The sequence below is a fragment of the Macrobrachium nipponense genome, chromosome 1, assembly GCF_015104395.2.
Source record: "Macrobrachium nipponense isolate FS-2020 chromosome 1, ASM1510439v2, whole genome shotgun sequence".
NCBI lineage: Eukaryota > Metazoa > Arthropoda > Malacostraca > Decapoda > Palaemonidae > Macrobrachium > Macrobrachium nipponense.
The window spans coordinates 112,641,489-112,665,376 of record NC_087200.1 but is presented as its reverse complement, the minus strand read 5'-3'; the positions used below and the strand labels follow the sequence as shown (position 1 = coordinate 112,665,376).

The following is a 23,888-nucleotide window of genomic DNA, read 5'->3' as shown; positions in this document are numbered from 1 at the left end:
ATTTATCTATGTACTTCTTGTCACTGACCTACTTTTCCACAGCCAGCCACAGGGTGGCCATCAGAGTTCTATCCCCCATAGTTAGTACTTGACCGCCGATGATCTGGTCCTCTTCTAAGCATGATAATCAATGCATTGTTCTCGCTGTCCTTGTTTTGTTTGAGAATTCTTTTTTATTCTTTTTCTTTTCCTTTCCACAGCTTGTGTTGTGAACAGAACGGGCAGTATTTGGGTATTAAGGAACAGATTTGTAATGCTTTATACATTTAGGATCTCTCGCAAGGTTGCAATAATTCTGGAAAATATTTGTGTAATGCTGTACTGTTTGGTTTGCTGTCTTTTGTAATGGTTGAGTATTTGTACTGCTCTTACTATGAGTTATGTTAAATAACTATACTTCTATTTCATGTTGGTCGAAAGATCGTAAACTTTGGATTTTTTTTTTTTTCATAATTTTCTTTACTCGCGACCAAAATGGAAGAAACATGGTGTTTCCATTGCCTCTCCAAGTAACAGGTCAAAACAAAGCGATGATATGCGTTCATAAAAATTTTTTTATAACACATTACCAAAGACTAACATCCAATTAAAACTCATATTGAAAACAGAACTGTCAAACCAAGCTTTATTCAATCCAGCTTTTTAGTATGATAGTTTGAGGTAATTATTCCTTCTTCTGAAAATACTCGTAACAAACACGGTCATGAAAAACCGGAAGAATAAATTTTTTCTCAAAGAATTAAAAAAATTTCTAGTGTTAAACATCTACGCCTTCGAAAGATTTAAAGTTTATGTTGGTCCCCTAGTACGTATAGTGGTCAGTGTCGAGATTCCCACTCAGATGTCGCAAGTTCGCGCCTCAATCTGGGCGCAGAAAAATCACTGGCTCTGTATCATGATCAGTTACTGCTGTAGTGTGGGGTCTGCGGTGAGAGGTTGAAACCAACATTCTTTGGAAGCTTAAATTTCATGTTAGTGGCCCCTGTGTGCTTGTTCTTTGTGAATAAGTTTCATCTACTGGAATAATAATAGTAATATATAGAACTTGAAGTAAATCAATCGCTTCAAAAAGGCACCAAGTAAAACTCTCAGAGGGATCTTTAAACAGACGTACTTCTCCGTAAAAGGGAAGAAAAAGGGGGACTGGTGGAGATATACAGAAGTATTAATAATAACAGTCGAACTGAAAAACGAAATTGAAACCCGTTGCTCTAGAATTCTGAATATACATTAAGTAAAAGAGCTCTAGGGCTCCCTCGAACCGGGGTCCTCATCGATCTATTAGATTCAAAACAGCCAACGTGACAAAAGAAGAAGAAGGAGAAGAAGAGGGAGAAGAGGAATGTATCCGACACAATGAACTTCCCATAAGAGGAGGATCTATAAATAACTTAAGAGTGCTATTATTGCAACGCTTCGAGCCAAAGCTGATTACTTATTCAGAAGAGCGGTGACGGTTTTAATTTGCATTTGTTTTTCATTCTGGTCAATGGGAATGAGAAAAAATATATACTTCGTAGGAAGAATCCGAGTTATACGAATCCATAAATATCCAAAGGAGGATTATCATGTCATAGTTAAGGGCTGAAGGGTTATATACCAACACTACAATTTCGGCCCCCTACACCTACCCTTTCCCCTCCCCCTCTTTAAATTCTTTCGTATTTCTATTTCTTTTTCCTAGTCTCTTTTCTTCAAGAGATGAGAGAAGAGACTTGAGCTATCTATCCTTCACCCTCTTGGATTTCTAAAGGTTTTAAGTCCGAAGTGATTCAAATGTCGACAGAAAGACTTACGAATCGACGCGGCTACGAGACCACTCATGAGCGCCAAGTTACACTGGTGTTTATGCTTTGTTGACTAGTAGGTCTTTACTGCCGGTTATTTACACTATAAGTAAACTGACTTGCTGTTTACTGTCGGGGCATATGACAGTTCCCTTGTCTTTCACAGTGTCATTATTTTACTTTTATAAATACTGAACCAGCAGGATGCTTAAGGAAGTAAGAAGAGATGGGTCCAACAGATAAAACCTCTCGTACACGCATCCTAATTCTTTCGCGGCCGTTGGTGTTGAATGATATGGTTAGAGACTTTCATCCACCCGCTGAGGTTACCTTGAGGTTAGAAATAGAGGTTGTCCGAAGGTAAACCCTCTCTTCCGAGAGAGCCCGAGCCCTGCTATGTATCGATTCGCAAAGCCATGCTCAAGGCAGATGCATGACGATTTCAAAAATGGTTTAGATTGGACGGGACATTCACAATTTTCTGTAGTTTGCTAAAACAGAAGCAACGCTACTTGCAACTGCCATGTGGAGAAATGTCGGTCTACTCCGGTCAGCCACTACAAATGTACTTAAGAACTTGGGGATAAATGTACAAATTACTTGAAAATATTCTAAGATACCACTGTAATACAAATTCGCGTAAAAGTAAATTATTAAATTCTTAATGTAATAAACATGGCATGAAAAGGAAGCAAACGAATATTATTGTGTCTTTTCCCGATTTTTCCAAAGAGGAACGTCGCGTCGGCTGGCTCTGCCAGAAAGCAGGTTTTCACTATCCAGTTCAAACCGGTTTCCCAGCGTTGGGACCCAGAAAGGCGACGGGAGAGCGGAATCAACCATATTAATCAATACGAGACTCTACGAACGACAGGAATTCCTCTCATTTATGGGAATTACTTATCAATTAATACATAACATTAGCGAGGGAATTAATTAATAGGATGAAGTATATTCAAAGGAATAGTTACACTTTTCTTGGATGTATTTGCTGCTGCAGGACGGTGTAAAACTTCCCCGGATGAGTTATGGGTTGCTAACTAAGACTTCTGTATTTTGTAATGAATGATCAGCTTAGTGGTTACAAGCTTCATACCCCTTGGATTAAAACTGGCAGTGCGAGCGCATACACGTCCAAATATGCAAGCAAACGTACGTGGGCCATATTTGACTTCCTGTTTTAGCCGCTGACAGAAACTCGAGTATAAATTCGAGATGAATATTGACTGCGCCCATGGCCTTCGATCGAGTTATTCCCAACGCTTGATGTAGACGATAAGAGTAGCTAAGTTGATCCTTCGAGACAAAGTAGTGGATTATATAAAGTGACTCTCTAAAGGGCAACAGCTCAAAGCGAGAGATCTATTGCTCTTGCGTCAATACTTCTGCCTAAGAAAGAGCACACGAATACCGAGCCCTCCCTGGTGGTCACGTAGTACGCCATTCGTTAAATGATTCATAGAGAGAGAGAGACAGAGAGAGAAAATCTTTACTCTAATGGTGTAGTTCTCAGGAGAAGTGACACGGACAGAATTCGTTATTTTATGTCTACATATTACATATCACATATGATGAGAATGTTAATTAATGAGCTATTGGACTTTATATGGATTGTCGTAACTACAATGAGGATCAAGAATCCTTTATCTAACGCCATCAGCATTATAAACTTGTAGAAGAAAGAATCTTTTAATAACTCTCCTAAATAACAAGTAAATCCTACTTTATTTTCTCCATAAACGCTGTAGATGTTCAAGAGTATAATGACGGTAGACACATCCGATTAATAAAACAGCAAGCGAAATGTCGAGAATACCAGGGACTTTACCAGAGCTTCCTAGCTTCTATAAGGTCAGTAGTATATGTGTTGTATAACTCATCCCTAATGCGTATCATATATCCAAACTGGCGTCACAATACCTAGATACATAAACATATTTATACAATATATACGCATACATATAGTACACACGCGCACACCCACACACACACACACACACACACACACACACACATATATATATATATATATATATATATATATATATATATATACACACACAGAAGATTTTACCCTACATTTTGGTTAGACCCAGTCCATTTCTTCATTCATGTTTTCTCTGTATTTACATTTATAGTATGCTTAGGTTATTTAACGACATTTAGCTCGTCCTGCCGGTTTCTGTAAAAAATTTAATGAAGCACACGTAAATAATAACAGAGTTATTAGTCCTCGCTGCAATAGCTAAATCTTTCTTTTATAAAAAAAAAATAATACAAGAATTAATCTTTATTTAATGAAACGCTGCAGTGCTTCATTCTAACAAGTTGATAACATGATAACAGCCATTGAGGAGGCCGACGAATTTCATTCACTGAAAACGAACGAGGGAAATGCTGTCTTCTACGAGTAGCTCCAACCAGAAACTCTTCTTAGTGACCCAATCACTAGGCAGTTTAACATTCATCCAATCCATTCATAGTAGAAGCGAACAGTTCATTCGTCAGGCGAAAGCCATACCATCCATTTATTCCTTGAGACGTCCACCCCGTAACCACAGCGGCAATTTCATACATTTTCCCCTGAAGGACGTCTGGGTGAGTCCCTGAAGAAAAGACAGGGCGAGGACAAACGTCCCTGACGGTGAAATGATAAGGAACCCCAGAAGTGCCCTTGGCAATTGAGTGAGCTCAGCCAGAATAAATTGCCGTGATTCTTTTCCTTGAATTTTAGAAGGGAGCCTTATCTCTCACCACCTCCAAACCCTCCTTAGGCCTTAGCAATCACCACAGCTGTTTCCCCACACGTCTTTGCTTGATCTTTGGCAAGGCGCACACGACCAGCCGGGCGACAAATGTCTGTGTAAACCTTAGATATGAGTTAATTGGATATACATTACTTCAAAACCAGTGTTGCGCCTTAATTGCATGCCTTAGAGCGCTATCAACGTGAAAGATAACATTATTAATAAAGCTAATTCGAAATTAGGCAAAACTAGTCGAGATAACCTGGAGATTTACTGTAAACTGCCACTTTCCTGAAATCTGTTAACGAATGGAGGCAAAAACCAGCGCAGGGCTTCTGAGATCTCCGCACTCAAAGGCTTTATGGATTTTCTTCGAAATGGGGAAATGAGACTTCTTAGTAAATCTCTGCGGCGGCAAACAACCTCGCCTACACCTCTTCCCTGCAGCAGGGGACTCTTGAGCGACGGTAAACAAACCTCTTGCGGAATAACAGGTGCGCCTTAAAATAACTTCGCATCATAAATCCCGTTCTTCATTAGTGAAGCGCAGGTTAGATAACGTAAGCGTTCGGTCAAAATAATCTTATTTGGTCTGTAGTATCGGGTGTATTTCGAGCTAAACAAATTCATGCGTGTTATCCTCATCTACAGGAAATTAAATTTGTTCATTTCGTTCAAAAATTCACATTCAACTGTCTCGGTATAACTTGATCTCATGCGCTGCAAATGATTTGTTGATTAAAGAACTTTTGTGACGTCGTAACATCTAGTGCTGTGCGTGATAATTATCTCTCCCACTCTCTCTTTATATATATATATATATATTATATATATATATATATATATATCCACACAAGCGCGCGCGCGTGTCGCTTTGCGCGTGCTAAAGGAAGTAGAAGTAGAAAACTCTGGCCGGGCAATAAATAACTGTAACGGGCAGACATCCCTACACCTTGCAGATCTTCCGAGAAGACCAGTTTTAAACTTGACGAAAAGAAGGCCACGAGGTATGGATGGATGACTCAGGGAAAACGAGGGTTACCTCCCCATCAAGGTATCTGTGATTTACTCAGATCTGTTTAGAGAGGCATCCTCCATGCTTCTTCCCATGACGTGAGAGAGAGAGAGAGAGAGAGAGAGAGAGAGAGAGGATGTCCTCGGCGAGGTGGTGTTCAAAGGGTGAGGAGGAATATTGAGGTGAGAAGGCTTTTGATGAATCCGCTTTGATTATATCACTTCGGTCTAATTTTGCTCGTCCCTTGTGGGGACTGCCTTGGGGTTTTTGGCGGGTTGAACAAGGATAAACTGCTATTATTATTATTATTTATTATTATTATTACCGTTGCACTTGACGCTACTACTGTCATTGGAAAAACAAATCCACAGTTATGATCGAAAGCTCTCTGTTTAGCTTTATTTCTAAATAATATATTTGTACACAACTGTGGTTTTGTTTCTCCATTTTTGGACTCAAGCTCCTATGAGTATTTTGAACTACTACTATTATTATCGCCATCATTTACAGTAGTGGAAGTATCGCCATCAGGAGAGAAATGTAAATAAAAATTCCCCACACCCAAAACAAAAGCACCTGAGGTCACCTCCTTCTAGAATATTAATATTCACTTCGACGTGATTTCACTCCATTACCTCGTCTTTGCGTTGAAAAGGGCCTTGATTCGAGTCTTTGAAAAGACTTTTCACTGAAGAGCCACGTGAAGGTAATGATACCTTCTGAGCGATGAGAAGACGATTTCATTCTAAATACGTCTGTTGCTAATATTAGTGCCACCTTCCCTAAGAGAGTGTTTATTTGTAAGAAGACATAGAGTCACTAATACCACGTGATTTATTCAAACAGCAATCTTGAATTAGCAGTAACTGTCATAAAGGTAATATTATAATTGTCTATTGATAAATCCTACCAAAAACAATATTGTGATTAATATAGGCGTAACTTGTGTAAAATCAAAAAGCTTCAATTATAATTACTATACTATAACAGAGAATAAAAATCAAGACTAAAGTTCGCCCCGGAGACTAAATTTACCGATAAACTATTTATGAGACAAAATGCAGTATCTGATCTTTTAGATAACCTTCAAATACGTAAGCAAAAGACAACCATAAATTTAACTATACGGAAATCATTACGTCCCTGATCAGGGTAGTTTAATTGCAAGTAATACTCTAGTGCCCTACTTATGCGCAAGTTGTACAAGACTAAGTACTTCCCAGTTGATTGAGGACAAAAGTTCAGTTAAACCCAAGAGACCTTGTTTATAATGTAAATGAAGTAAAAAAAAAAGTAAAATAATAAAGATACAATAATAAAAAAAAACTAGTTTTCCTATGGTACGAAAGAATCCTGGCAGGAATGTTTATAAAAAGGATGACCATCTTAAGAACTGTGGAGTTCTGAAGACTTGGTTTTCTATTTTGCTTCGTGGCAAATAAAGCCTTCAGCTCCGGAGTAATCCAGTCCTACAAAGGTGAAAGGTTCGGCGCTTAAACTTTAAGCTCGTGAAATTATACAGCCAGATTCAACGTATCACCTAGTCCAGGGTTGCAAAGTTTGATGAGTTCGCACAAAAGACTTCCTAAATGTATATTTTAAAAATTTCACACAAACAATTGAATATACTATATATAATATATATAATATATATATAGTATAATATATATATATATATATATATATATATATATATATATAGTATAATAAGTTATGCATTATATTCTTTTTATTGTTTTGCGACGCTCGATAATTTTAATTTTTGTTGTTGTTCTTATTCTTGAGATTCCAGCATTACATTTTTGGGGTAAAATTTTTTGTCTATATAGTATGCGTGTGTATATATAGTATACATATATATATATATATATATAATATATATATATATATATATATATATATATATATATATATATATAATATATATATATATTAAACCGAGCACTCTGGCATTTTATAATACCGACGCAGATAAAGGTTAAATGGGCGACTCTCCATTGTGGCAGATTGACTCATCTCAGGGACCTCTTCTTTGCCAGTGTTTTCCAATTATGGTTTCCTCTATTAACAAATGTATTGCACCTTCAGCATTCTGTACCTTTTTCTTGGTTTAATAGTTATTACGTCAATCTTCTCCCCATTCTCGTCAGAAAATGAATGATAGACTTGCTTTAATCTAGAACTGTCATTCTAATCGTCAATTTCTTTTAATAATGGACTTGTAGAGAAATTCCCTTCTTTTATAACTTGTTTGTTTAAGTAACGTAAATCAAAGAAATATACACACATACATACATACATACATACATACATATATATTTATATACATATATATATATATACATATATATATATAATGTATGTGTGTGTGCGTGTATGTACATCGAGCTACAAACGTCCTTTAATATCTAATTCGCTCTACCTCGGAATGGATATATTTTCATATATGCTAACCGAAGGGGAATTTTTTAGTCTATACACCGCGGTGTGGTTTATAGCTTCACTGTGCGTCCTGAATTTGTTGGGTTCGATGGTTCGCGTACGTGAGCCGACAAATTTCTTATCGACTGAAAAATTCCCCATCGGTTAACATATATGAAAATATATTAATTCCGAGGTAGTGCAAATTAGATATTAAAGGACATTTGCAGCACGATGTATGTATATGAATCACGTGATATGACTCGAAAAATACCAATCCATACAAATTTATTATATTATATACCTCTATAATACAAGAAATAGTATATATACAATTTAGTATAGTTTAATATATATGTGTGTGTGTGTGTGTGTGCGCGCGCGCGCGCGTGTGTCATACCGAGGTACAAATGCGCCACTATTGGATTCTTTTTTCCTATAATCAACTGAACGTGAAGTTCCACTGGTTCAGCCACCTTGCTATTTGAGCCGATTCCGGATTAAGCAAGTCATATAAAATTCGAGTCGATTTGTGGCACGTATTCGGCAGCAGCAGCAGCAGCACAGCCGTATTTATCGTGTCCTGTCACGTATCTGGAGCATTCATCGACTCCTCCTTTGGTATTTTTATGCACCTCTAGAGTATGCGATACATAATAGATCCATGGAGGTGATGAGTCAACCGTCTTCTAATCGTCTGGGACTATTATTAGTTGCTTTCTCTTTTGTATAAAGGAACCCGACTTACATCAAAATAAATAAATAAATAAATAATCACCAAAATAAGAGGTAAACGGTGTACACAATCACCAAAATAAGAGGTAAACGGTGTACACACAAAGAGCATGGAATTCCCAGATGAAGATATGTAAGCAAGCAAATCTTAACTGAAAAGCTTGATTTTGATTTTGATTAAGTTTAAGAGCACTGCGCTCTTGACATTCGACCAAAAAGGGCTCCCAACGGCTGTGAATGATTTGGTTGTGAACAATTGTAATATGATCGTAATATTCTCACATGTGAAAAAACATATGGATACCTTTCTCTCCCGTTTCAAAGCGCAAAGCCCATAATAATAATAATAAAATAATCAATAATAATAATAATAATAATAATAATAATAATAATAATAATAAGAAGAAGAAGAAGAAGAAGAAGAAGAAGAAGAAGAAGAAGAATAATTAGTATTATTTGTAAAAGATAAAAATTGACTCGAACACCTGAATGGTGTTCCTCGTCAATGGTAACGTAAACACTGGCGAGGAACACCGTTCAAGTGTTCAAAGGCTTTTGTCACTATCTTTTAGAGGTAATACATTTTATTTAATACAATTGCGGATTTTCATTCAACAATTGAATCACATAGTGAAATTCTCAATAATAATAATAATAATAATAATAATAATAATAATAATCTGTACTTAGAAACCAGTACAACCTTCTATATAAACGACCAGAATTTTATTGATACTTCTACAACCGCCGCTCTTTCTCCTATGCTGCAGGTAACAGCAGCTGCTTCTAACAACGAAGAGAAGCGGAGGAAGGCGGCCGTTTTATTACAGGGACTTTAATAACTCGCTCATGGCTCCTAAGAAGACTTGAAATCCAGGAAGTGAGCGCAGCAGGGGATTAGTCTCCCGAGAAATATGAGAGGCGTATGTGAAGTGGAGACAAAAACAAGGAGCATAATAAAAAAAAAAAAAAAAAGGCGAATAAAATGGAGGCGTGCTGCTTTTGCGTTTTGCTTTGCCAGTTGCGTTGGCGGCCGCTTCCTCAAGCAGTTATATGCGGTAACCGCTGCAAGGGTTACGCGGTTTTTGTAACGATCTCCCTCCCTCGTCACACCTTGCGTGACGCCGTCTACGTTGTAGCAGTGACGGATTTAAGGGGTGGGGGAGCTGGTCACGTGCACCCCTCATGGATATGAAATAGAAAACCGTTATCTTTCAATAAATCATTATTAGTAACAAAATTCTCTTAGTTAATGATTATTTCAACAACAACTACTACTATTGTAATATATATATATATATATATATATATATATATATATATATATATATATATATATATATATCGAGCTACAATGTCCTTTAATATCTAATTCGCTCTACCTCGGAATTAATATATTTTCATATATGCTCAACCGAAGGGGAATTTTTTTTTCTCGATAATAGACTTGCCTGGACCAGGCGCGGTGGTGTAGTAGGATAAAGCTTCACTGACGTTCTTGGATTTGTAAGGATCATGGGTTCGCGCCCTGGTCCAGGCAAGTCTATTATCGAGAAAAAAAAAAAATCCCCTTCGGTTAAGCATATATGAAAAAAATATATTAATTCCGAGGTAGAGCGAATTAGATATTAAAGGACATTGTAGCTCGATATATGTATATGAATCACGGAAATGTGATATTGGACTATATATATATATATATATATATTATATATGATATATATATGAGAGAGAGACAGAGGAGACGAGAGAGAGAGAGAGAGAGAGGTGATATGTGGATACAAGATTGATATATATATATTATATTATATATATATTATATTATATATATATATATGTGTGTGTGTGTGTGTGTGTGTGTGTGTGATTTGGTGAGTGTGTGTGTGTGTGCGCCGTAAATGTGTAAATTTCCATTTGGTGCTGTGTACTACATTTTCGTAAGCAATGATGCAATGCGCTACTACTACCCTAAAACAAGTCTTGCATTTTTCATTTAATTAATGATTAACTTCTAATAACTGACCTCTTTTCCCCATCACCTGCTACCTCTTGCTAATGAACACCACATTCTTTGGAAGCTTGAACTTCGAGTCAATGCCCCTGTAGGCTTGTTCCATGCGAATACGGTCCGTTTTCTGAATTAGAATAATCATAACTTGTTTAAATAACCTTCAGGCTTGGTATCATTAATTAAATATACTTTAAAGACTTCCTTTCAATAGGGGCTTTATGATTGTACATGTAGGTAGGATGACCGACAAATGTTCCTGTCAGCTGCGAATATTTCGTCTGTCAGTAATTTGAACATGATCGGAATATACTGGCATATGCAAAACGTTGGTAAACCTTCCTCAGCGCATAGACCATATTATTATTATTATTATTATTATTATTATTATTATTATTATTATTATTATTATGTCCTATTAGAAAGGATGAACGGGTCGTGCTAATAAATCTTATATTGAGTCTTCTCAGTTCTCCTTATGACTAGCTTTCCCTCCATAGGGAAAATTGAGAAGACTCAATAGAAGATTAATTCGCATGATGCACCCAACCTTTTTGTAAAAAGAGCGTACTTAAGAGACGGCCAACATCCTTCCCATGGTAATAATAATAATAATAATAATAATAATAATAATAATAATAATAAAATAATAATAATAATAATAATAATCTGTTCTTTCAAATCGATAAAAACCGGTTACATATTAACTAACAAAATGACATTATACTAAAACTGACAGCAGCAAGATTTCAAACTCTTAAATAGAGCAAACTGAAATGAAAAAGGTCTTGCCCAATTAGAGACATTGTGTAAATCAAACTTTAAAGGGTTCTCGCCCCGCCCACATGTCACTCTGCAATTTGCGGTTTGTCGCTCTCTTTGATCTTCAGTGTTCCCCATCTTACTCCTTAAATTATTTAACCATTTGCAGCACATACATTCAGGCAGGCAATCAAGTTTTTACTGTTTTCACCTTACAGGAAAATAACGTTTATCAGTCACAGCAAACAAAACACAAATGTGCATAAAGAAAAAGAAAAAAAAAACCAGCGGTGACAAGTATATCTGAGGCAAACTGGCTGATATACACCAACGCAACATTCTCTCTCTCTCTCTCTCTCAGTGACAAGTATGTCCATGAGGCAAACAGACTGATGTAGTACTCTAACCTCTCTCTCTCTCTCTCTCTTTTCTTGAGTATGACCTAAGGACTAAATTAGCAAAATGAACAATGAACACTGTTCGTGACAGAAGTAATTTTGAGATGATCTTTTCAAGACAGTCCAAGATCCGAAAGCTTTTAAAATGAATGTTTGTTGGAATATTGTTGGAACTTGCATTCTTCTGGAAATTCTCATTAGAACCTTAAAACGTAAATTATTACTATTATTATCATCGAAAGAAAACATGAACAGATTTCCAAACGCCACAAGTATGGTCGATTAATAAAGTATAATTGACTTAAAATAATGGTCAAAATCCTAATCCTGTCAACTTTTCGTGATAAAGTAATAGGAACATTATCTTCTGAAGGAATATTATCTTTCTTCGCCCGAGTCCAAGGTACTTCCCAAAAGGAGCGTTAAGTATAAACACATTACGCGCTTTGAAGCTTGCTTTGAAGAATGCAAAAGAGCAGTGCAATCTAATAAGGCGAAGTCTCTGTGGTTGGCGTCCTCAATGGTCGGCTTCTGGGCTCGCTAGAGAAACTGGTCTAACTCAAAATTATTATTTTCTTAACGTACTTCTCTTTTAACAATTGTGACACAATAGAATTAAAGGCATGAATAAGTTCAGTGAACATGAAAACATACTAAGTAAGACCTCAATTCAAATAAAAACTGCTTTCGTCATAGCACTTCTAAACCACGTGATACACCCAAGATACTGACCAATCCGCTCTCGATTTTGAGGGGTGTAGTGAAAGCGAAGGCCAATTAAAACCGCTCATGACCTTATCTTGACGAATCACAAACCCGTTTGCCCATCCTGGCCCCCTTAGTCCAAGACGGAATGGCTTTAGCTTTCCACAATTGGCTACTGGCTAGATCCCCGAGCACGTGGGTTACCCGTGGGGTGGACCAAATCGCCCATGTGCGCCCGTCGTGGCTGGACAAGTCGTGGTCATGGAGTTAACACTCGGGGAAGCGTGGTAGGTTGAGCTTACTTACTTATGCCAAAGGGTTACTCCCGGCTAGCCTCTATCCCGGCGACGGTTATTGGGCATTGTTGAGCGGGCATCAATTAATTCTCTCTCTCTCTCTCTCTCTCTCTCTCTCTCTCTCTCTCTCTCTCTACTGTGTTTTTCACAGTCTTTCCGTGTAAGGCAGTGGACGGAGTACGTTGAACCACACAGTTGTGTGTGCAAACAAGTTGACATTTATGGGATCGTTAGATGTCCTCGGTGCTTTATTTTTTACTTCTCTCTCTCTCTCTCTCCCCGTTTCTATGTACCCGTCAACAACAGGATTGCATCAAAAAAAGTTTTACCCACATATTCCTTATCTCTCTCCACACTACATGTTTTCGTGGCATAATGAGTTCTTGGGGTACATTTAAAAAAAAAAAAGTATTGGGAGACGACTTACCACTGGCAAAAGTTAGCTCCGTCCCCGAGCTGAATCATTGACTGCGATAATTCATTCGACTGTACCTCATCCAAATTTCGAAATCGGACAAATTTAGCATTAGGATACACAGTTTATTATTATTATTATTAACTTATTTGCCTTTCTCTCTTTTCGGTGCTAATCCTCTTCTCGCCGGATAACTAGATTATATCTGTATCGCTTGTAGCTACGCTAATTTGCTTCTCGGAAGAGAGCAGCTATGGATACCACTCAGAAAGATACTTATCATCGATCTAAAACGTCCAGAAAATGAAAGTCTCTTAAGAACCCGAAGGACAGAAAAGAAAGAAAAAAACAAAACTGAGATTGTGAAGTCAAAACGTCCTTGTGATCTCCAAATGCACCGGTCCTTTGCCTTTATATCTCAATATACTTCAGTTTTGCCTGTGGCCATAATCTCCGAAAACCTACATCGCAATGATATTTCAAATAAGATATTCCATAAGATATTGCGATTACGGAAGCGATACTAGATGCTACAGTCCTACATTCATTCGGGACGGATATTGGTGGCTTAATGAACTATGACCCCGTTTGAGATTAAGCACAAATGTGGGGTATTAACACAAGCGTCAAAGAGGCCGTTCATTATCATTAGATTCAGCGAGATCTGGCACAAACGGTTTATGAGCAAATCAATTCAAAGAGCATTCTCTCTCTCTCTCTCTCTCTCTCTCTCTCTCTCCGAATAAAGCAATGGAATTGCAGAATCAGTATGTGGACAACAGAAACATGCATAAGAGGGGAAGGAATACTTTCGAAAGGCAAACATGACTGTTCATTTTTCGCTCTGCTGCGGCGGCGTCGGCTGCTGCTGCTGCATGCCTTGACCCCAGGAACGCGGCTAAAGGCCGAATGCCATACAATCTCGCAATACTTTACTCAACAAATTATCTGTAAAAGAAAGTGGTACATTTTGTACAAGAGTATTTTCACGCAAAATGGCTGTTCTTTAAATGGAGACGTTCGTGCGCGCGCATACTCTTCTTGACACACACAAGAAGCCGTGGCATGTTTTCTCAAGTTATAGAAAACGACACTGGCGCCACTTGATTACAGACGTCACATGAGAATTATGCCCAAGTCATACTTAGTGTCCTTTTACATTTTGGGGGGAATGTCTGATGTGTATTATCACTCGAAGTGCAAGGTACCTTTTCCTATTTTAATGTAAGTCCTTCGAAGGACTGGCCACAGTTATTCTGTGATGTAATGTGACAGTAGCAGCGAGTGAGAATATAATGACAGGAAATGACGATGTAGCAAGCTGTGGAATGCAACATTTTTGACAGACAGACACACGCATATGTATTTAAAAGGGAGCATAAAGTGTGCAAGTCTACAGCAAGGAAATTACTAGGGAACATACAAGATCCTAACGAGAGAGAGAGGAGAGAGCATAGTTTCCAGATTGAATATTCCTACAAACTTATGACAGAAATTATCGAAATTAAATGACAAGACAAGAGTCCAGATTAGCTTTATATTGTAGCCGAACAGGATTTACATATCTCTGTTAGAGAATTTATAAAAACTGTGGATTTAACGCAAGCTCTCTCTCTCTCTCTTTTCTCTCTCTCTCTCTCCCTCTCTCTCTCTCTCTCTCTCTCTCTCTCTCTATCTCTCTCGCCTCTCCTGCTCATTTTTTCTTCTTTAAGTAGCGGGGAATTTTGGTGTCAAGATGCACATATAAGTGGCGACAAGTTTTTCTCACGAACGGACAAAAAATAGTTTAATCAAGGAGAAGCTACTCCATTTTCTGACACCTCTGCTTTGTAACGTTCAGAGAGTAAACTGGCCTCAAACCGTGTTCGTACTGTGTTCTTTTAAGAAATTATTTTGGAAGTTTTTATGCTTTCCATTCTTAAAAAAAAAAAAAAAAAAAAAAAAAAAAAAAAAAAAAAAAAAAAAAAAAAAAAAAAAGGCTTTCACGTCACTTCCACCCTTCAAAATGATTTCAGTACATTTTAGTTTTTACAATACCGTCCCATTTCTCAAAGTTTTCCGAGTATTATAATGGTGCGCTCGATTTGCAATTTACTTCTCGATGCGGTTTCATGCTATTGACCCTCCGTACAAAATATACCGGGGATCCTTTTGCTGCACTTCACCTCCCAAGCAGAATTATACTCTAACCTAAGCAACTCACACTATATGTGAAAGAAGTTATCAGGCAGCTGCAGTTCCGCATCAATTTAAGAAGTCTCGCCCGGTGGCCTTGTCAATAACTCGATAAATGCTTTTTTTCCAATCCTAACTTCGCTGAATGTTTTAAACAAGCGCATATCGCTTTCAAGCCACATTCACAATGCAATCATGTCTTCTAACGATGCTTCTAACGTCTGCATTTTAAAAGCGTTTTGAATGCTGGCATCAACGTCGACATTTCAGCCATGAACGCAAACACCAATTGTTGCTGACTGTGTACCGACGCAAGTGCAAAAATAGTTACAAAGCTCCGATGTCATAACAGCGTCAGTGATGTGTTTTGATCAACGAAAACACACGAATTGGTGTGTGGGCGAAATCTGCATCGACTGCAACATAGTTGAACTGCTTGCTAATTGCAATCTATTGTGATTTTGAGACCCCACATACTGCATTACATCATTTTGAAAGGAAAGACTACTCTGACAAAAGAATACAAAGGCTAATAAAAAAAATGGCTAGTCTTGGGGTTTCTGAAAGATATGAGATAATTGCAACTGTAATTTTGCCCGAGGTTCAATGACTGCTCCGCTTCGCCAGTTTTAGCGTTGTTTATGTTGGCATCGGTTTAAGTTTTACAGACACAAATTTGGTGTAAAAAGGTTGAATTAAAAAAAGACGATGAACTGAATGAATGACAACCAGTTGCCTAAAAAATGGTCTACAACATTTTTTTCCCACATTTGCGTAACATAGTTGCACCATTCTTAACCTCGTTCATAAACAATATAGCCGTTAACCCGAGAATTCAGTAGATCTATCTACTGTTAATATAACCCTGAACAAACATAACTGACCCCAAGGGTGTTCTTGAACACGACCGTAGCTTAACAAAAGTTAATGACTTATTCTACTCCATTAAAGTATCATTAAGCTTTATGTAAGTAGGTAGACACCGTCTCGCTATATCCACTACGCATTCCTTAGACATTCCTATTGACTGCATTTAATAGTTCATACTTGGCTGTCGCAACTTGAATATGGAATTGAATTCAATTCAATACGGAATTTAGACCAAATGTGAGACCTATGAGGTCACTCAGCGCTGTAACAGAAACTGAGAGTAAAAAGGTTGACAGGTGTAAATGGAGGAAAACCTCGCAGTTGCACTATGAAGCAATTGTTAGGAGAGGGTGGAAAGTAAGTTGGAGAAAGAGACCATGAAAGGAGGTACGGTAAAAGGAACGAAAGGGGTTGCAGCTAGGGGCCCAAGACACGCTGCAAAGAACCTTAAGCGGTGCACTGATGGCACTACCGACCTCTGGGATATTCCTACATAACTAATTGCATAATGCCAGGATGAATGTTAAACGGGTTCGTGGCTGGCAACAACTACGCAAAGCAAACAGTAAACTTTATAAGGTTGAAATCCTTTAATATTCATAGATTATTTTACCTTTCTATAAGGTTAAAGACTATCAACTTCATACGTGACACAATGTTTTCCAAACATCAATATTCAAGAGAACACTGTCCTTCAGGAAAGTATTAGCCCCACAACAAGGCTCACCATGACAGAGAATGACCGAAGTAGGGACATTAGGAATAAGGTGCTGTAAAACAAACAATGGGCGTCATATAACTGCACGCAAGTATCAGGGACGGTCTGGAGTAGTAGAACAAAGTTGAACTTAACGCAAGTAACGCCTTTCTTTTTGGGTGGGAAAAAATTAATTAACCTTTGATGAACCTCACGTAAAAAGCAAGTCATGCCATTCGCCGAACATCCAGCATTCTGCAGGTAACGGTACTATTAAGTTTAAAAGAGAGTAACCAAAGCACTCTGTGTTTTTCCTTCATAGCCGCCATAAGCACGTTGCTAAGGGTATGCATTTCCCACTTTTTGAATGAAGCAAAAACTAACTGAGGTTGAGTCGCCACAGACGAGTGATTGTGTCTTAATCTAGATGGCGGTACCAGGGACGGGTTTGGTTTTAGTTACAAACCTGAATACTGAATAAAATGCAGTACATTCTGAATTCTAATAGTCAAGGTAACTGCTCCTAAGTTGAATTCTTAATGCGTCTAAAATTACCAGCATGGATAAGTCTAGATTCTATAGCTATCCTCTACCCTGGTACACCCAGGCTCCGTAAAGGGGAAAAGATGTGTGTACACGTGTATTACAAACACATACGTACACATACATAATCATATGAATGTATGTGTGTATACTGTAGAACGGTTAACGCACTAATTACAGATATACATTTGTGCGAGCAAGTACACGCGTACACCTATGCTTTATTCATTTTAAGTTCATTTATGCTCATAACAAAACCAAATTTTTTTGTTCGCCTACCACTTGGGTAACTGGAAGTGTTTACGAACTAAGTATACAAACCCAAGATCGGCGAGGACAACCTGTCTCCTACATAAGGTCATTCGTCCCGAGAGAGAGAGAGAGAGAGAGAGAGATGCCCAGTAGATCTCATGACTTCTAGTGTGACCTCGAACTTTGATCTTCTGGGTATCTTTCACATATGGTGCGTAGGTGGGGGAACGCGGCGAGCTTTTCAGCGCGGGTAGTTTCTGAATACGGAAAACTAATAATGTGCTGGGTCCAACGAATGAAAATACACGTGGATTATGTATTTATTAGAAACTGTGTATATATGTATGTATAAATATGTATGCATATAAGCTTAATGAGTATAAGTGTGGTTATGTTTACAAGCACACAATTTATATAGTATAAATATATATATTATATATATGTACATTTCATTATATATATATATATATATATATATATATATATATATATATATATATATATATATTCGAAGGACCTCTGTATACTACTTCAACCCTTTACTGTTCTGTTCTATTCTTTTGTCTTCAGCATTCTTCGTTCCTCTAACAATTAATTCCAACCTTCGAATACCGTACAAAAGACTCTAGCCCTCGTGCTCTTCGTCAAACCCAATCGAAATTTAACAATCTTTAAAAGTTCTCATCAGTTTTTGTTCTATTTTTTCCCCCTGCTCTGCTGATAAAAGCCTTCTATGAGAGTCGAGGTTTTCTTTTGATTGTGTGACATTTGCATCGAAGTCGAAGGGAAATTCCCCGCGTGCTTGCAAAAGAATCTCTTTTGGGCGAGACGCCGAGACAATCTGGTCAGCCAAGGTAGTCGAGGGACTGGACTACCCTTACTGACTACTAGTCACTCCCATGCCCGACACCCATACCTGAAATCAACAATTCAGGCCCGTCTCGAATCTCGTACCAAGGGGACGTCGGTTCTTTGCTTTAGAGATGAAGCCGGTTTTGTGCCGTCACGGTCCCCTGCCCTGAGGCAGGTTGGGTAAAGGTATTAAAACGGATAAGAGGTCTGAAGTGGACCTCTGGACTATGCAAGGGGTCGGCGAAGTGCATCATCAGTCGCCATAACCGGCCGCTAGTCACGAAGACCTTGTTTCTGCGTCGGGTCTCCCACACACCACCACTGTCTCCATCCTCCCTGCCCAGCAACCCTTCAACAATAATATGCATTTCCCCCTTGACCTCTTGAAGGAATCCTTCGACACCCTGAAGCCATATAGGATACGCTACTTCCCCCAAGGATACTTCCCTACTGTTGGATCATATGTGACTTACGGTCTCATCTTTAGGTTACTCCGGGTATTTGCATGTGTTTATGGTCCTTGGCGTCGCAGACGCCGACTCTTTAGAAAAATATTTCCGTAAACAATGAAGCAAAGGTCCGAGCATCGGCCGTGACCTGCTTTTCTGCTTCTGCAGCTGCTCAATGCGCTTCGTTGTATTAGGCATCACGACTTCGAAGGGGATTATAATCGAGATCTTTTTACGGCGAAGAAAGGTTCTTGTGCCATCATAATAATCATTCATATTCATCATTTTATGGTAATTATATTCCATCACGTACTGCATCAGTTGAACTACTCAATGGTACACAATAATAATAACTCACCAAGGTCATAACATACTTTATAAAAATGTTTGTTTCTTATAACTTCGCACGAAAGCGTGGAAACTCCTCGATACAAAATATGAATATTTGATAGTTTTCGATATTAATACCCTGCATAAAAATAGAAAGGGAACTACTGAACAGTAGTTATTGATATGTCTGGCGGAAGCTCATTAGTAATCGCTTTGTTCTCTTTAATTGAAACCCACAATGAGGGACAGGAAGGGTCTGTAGATGACTCGATGATCATGTGATAAAGAGATGCCAACTTGTCGTTATTCCCTCCTCTACTAGTGTGATGTTGCCATATTTTTTTTCATTGCAAATGTGATAGAGCTATGACAATGCCGAAAAAGGGATTTACCAAATCGTGAAAATCAACTAGTGGAAAAATTTAGATTTGATTTGGAAATGGTCGACAAAAAAAGTTGCGCTATTGTACCTTACTTGAAATGAGGCTGACAGCGAGATGTGCAACAATTTTCAAATCTGGCATTCTATCTTTCATATGAGCTGAGATTCGGTTGTGATTTCTGCATGTTTTCATTAAATCATCAATCTTATAACGACTAAATAATTTACTGAAGCCAAACTGCAACCCCGCAACTGCACGACCATAAATCGATAAAATGCAAGACAACAAACTGTATGTACACAGATAAGGCAGAACTGACTCACACACACTCAATCAGTCACAAACAAGCTCTCAAAAGAATTTGTAAAACAATGTGAAAAAAACCTTTCCTTTTAAACGCTTTTAACGATCGTACACCACCATACACAAATACAATCCAGGGGAAGAATACAATTACTACGAAAAAAAAGTAGAATGAAACTGACTGAATGGAGCAAATCGACCTTGAAAACTGACAGCTTATCGTCTTTGTTACCATTCACCTACAGTTCGTTGATGTCCCATTCATTCTCTTCATTTGTATAATACAAGCAGCTACGAAACTATAAAATAAAGATAGAGCCTTCGACCATATTCTATCCACAAAGTTAACTAAATACCGTGTATCAGAAACCGGAACTCCCTAACTCGGTGGAACTTCTGCTTTCAATCAAATTGTGGAACAGAAGCCATAGTCGATTTAACAGGTGTCGTATCTCTAGTATCAAACACTCGCGCGATTTCAAGTGATTTCCTAGATTAGATTCGGTGTCGATGACGGTAGTTTGTGATACCAAATCATTCACTCTTGATCTGGGATGAAACATCTCAGAGTTAATTCAACCTAACTTGACTTACGTCACAATATCGAAGGTTAATCCAAATGTGATCCTCGAAAAATGCGTTGCACCAGCAATGTCAGCAAGTTCAAAACAAGAGATTCTAACCACTTTTAAAGTGATGCTAGATTTTTAAGCAGCTGTGCTTTCTATAACGCGGAAAGTAGGCAAGTGTGGGACTTTCATTTATTTTTAAACCGATTTAGTGAGTGACGTTGTATCTTGCCCTCTCCCGGGCCCCTTTTTCCAGGTCATGTAAATTCAATAAGCGTTGCTCATATTTCTCGATGGTCAACTTATTGAGGCCAGTCCTACCATGACCCTCTTGTGATATCGAGAGAGAGAGAGAGAGGGGGGGGGCGTTTATATATACACAATAAATACTGCGGTTGGTCTTCTGCTCTTCCACTCGACCAATCAGTCCATCTTACGTAATTGTATAATAGACAAGTAACTCGTTGATTAATCGTTGGCGACATATTTTCGGAATTTCCTTCTCTTTTATAGCCTCCTTATGAGGATCCATGGAAATTCCCATTCAGGCCTGTGATTATGAATTTTCTCACATAATGGGTATGATGCATGCATGTACATAATAACTCTATCAATACCTGCTGACTCGATGTAGAATCATTTTGTAAGATATACTTTCTAGTGTTAACCAGATCAACTGAGTAAGCTGGTATTTATGTCAGAGAGATTTAGGGAATGACATCATCTTTGTAAAGAGTGTCTATTTATTCCCTGAAGTTGATCAACATGAAGCAATACCCTGAAGTTAATCAACATACAGCAATACTCTAATACAATGCATTTCTAAAAGTTACGATAACAAGCCTTCGATTATAAACCGTCCATACGCTGAAATATGAAAACCAGACAGAAAAAATATCTGAAGTTCTGAATGAAATCAGCATAACAAAGGCTTGCCTGTTGAACAGAGATGACAAGTCATTAGTAGATGTGAAATTTATGAGGAAACACATTTAAAAAAAAACGGAGCTGGAGAATTGTCAAAGATATTCTAAAGCAAGACTACGAGACAAAACAGTGAAATGTATGACACACATGAAACGGCACTGAACCGGGCCAGGTGATAGCAACAATGAATGGAACACGAAAATGAAAAATAAAATGAATTGTGAGACATGAAGATGAATGAGGATATATCCGACCTTAAAATATAGATGGCATGCTTAATAATGACATGAACGGAATATGAGGATGAAGGAGATTGGCTTGAATACAGTGAAAGAAATGCACTCAAGGTCTAAGGAAATTTTAAGATTTAAAAATACGGAAAATGAGTGGATATTGAATTAAAAATAAAACTTTCAATGAAGTTTTATTTTTGGATCTCATCACATCACAAAGGATCCCAGATCATCAGTGAACGAAGAACAATGGTTTACAGAAAATCTGTTGCCAGCGGCTCATAACATCCATGACGAAATATTACAAACTAAAACAAAAATGAAAATCTCACTGAAAATTACCTTGATCTCAATAACTAACAACAAACAAAGGTTTTCCACACAAATGAGAATAAGCTCTGATGATACCGTTGGCATCAATTGTGATGTAGGAAGAAGAATAGGTAGTGACAGTGATGGCTGTGGGTGGGGGGTGGGTGTGTAGGAGGAGGCAGGGGGAGGTAGAATGGGAATAGGAGAGAATTTCTTTATTGGACTTACCTTTGACTCTGTTTCGTCGAGGCAGACGCAAGCAGCCCTCCTGATGTAGCCTTCGTCATCCAGTAACCTCGATTTCGCTTTGTCCGAAGTTTTGACGTTTTTATTGTTGTTCTTGGTGGCGCCTGGGGAGGCGTTGGCGTTGTAGTTGCTCTTGCTGTTGTTGTTGGTGTCGCTGGAAAGCTGGCCGAAGCTGCTGTTGTTGTTGTTGTTGTTGGAGTCTTCGTGCATGTAACCAGTGAGGGGCGCCTGTGTGATGTCCCGCCCAGCTGTCGTCGACGACGAGGACGCTTCGGAAGAAGTGGACGAGTCGCTGTTGTAACTCTCCTCGGTGTCAGAATTCATACAGAAATCGTCGGTGCTGATGCTGATGTCGCTGCACTCGCTGCTGACGCTGACTCTTTCCCTGCCGTAAGGAAAGCCATTCTTGCTGCTGCCGTTCTCGTTGTTATTCAGATCTGACTCGAGCCAGTACTTAGAGGATGGTGGTTCGTTCCTCCAGACGTGCCCCGGCCATGAGGAGCAGGTCGAATCGACCGAGCCGATCTGATGGGGAAGCAAAATGTTGCTGCTTTGATGGAATGGTGATGGCGAATAGGCCACGTCTCTGTCATCCGGGGAAAAAGATGATTCTTGCACAACTTTGCACTGCATCTTGCTTCGAATTTATCAAGGAAGAAGAAAATAAACAGTAGGAGATTTGTACTTGAAGATGAAAGAAAGAGATCCTTCGAAGAGGGGAGGGGGTTTGTTACTCTTTACCTTGGGTCATGTTAACCTCTTGAAGTCAAGTGTCCGGTAACGACTTCTGGTCGCCATGAGGATGGTGAATTGGTGAAAGTTTGTTTTTGGGGTTTGTTGGAAAAGAACGATAAACAGCTACTGCTGTTTCTCACCAGTGGTATGATTTTCACGAAGTAACAACAAAGTTATAGTCCCGTTTCTGAAGGCGCGAGTCTGTCCCCAACCCAAGTGTCACTCCCGCTGCGCTGCAGTATGTGAAATGGATGCTAACGTCTCGGGCACGTGTAGTATACTGACAGCCGATGCACGGTGCAATCTTCTCGACTCGCCAGAGCTGAGCCCGGCCAAACGCACTCCCTCTTTCTCTCTTTCCCCCCAAAACCCACCCACGGCCAAAACCTACTCACACACAAACACACATACACCTCCCAATCTCCCCCCAAGTCCAGCCAGCCAGCCAGCGACTTTGCCAATAGCTAACTTGACCCAACCCCCTTGATGACGTCATGGTCGACACACCAGCATCGCGCTCCACCTTTACCATCAAAACAATAGCTCTTTCGGCAATCCTGCATAAATTTGCTCACATTTGCGTATTAAAGCGTTTCAGTTCATTGTTCGCTATAATGTGATGATGAAAATTGCGAGAGATTAATTCATTTGGTGTATAAATGTTGTCTGTCTCTACTACAGGGGCATCTTAAGATTTAGCATATATAAATATGAATGTGGCAG

At 38.7% G+C, this 23,888-nt stretch overlaps 1 protein-coding gene across 1 annotated transcript in view; it reads right to left on the bottom strand.

Moving 5' to 3' along the window:
- The window catches only part of LOC135219567 (osteocalcin 2-like), a 41,093-nt gene extending 17,696 nt beyond the window's left edge, over positions 1 to 23,397 (bottom strand). Inside the window, exon 1 of the mRNA XM_064256436.1 lies at positions 22,413 to 23,397. Coding sequence (XP_064112506.1) covers positions 22,413 to 23,063 — 651 coding nt within the window. The 5' untranslated portion in view covers positions 23,064 to 23,397. The remainder of the gene's footprint in view (positions 1 to 22,412) is intronic.
- Between the last annotated feature and the right edge of the window lie 491 nt (positions 23,398 to 23,888).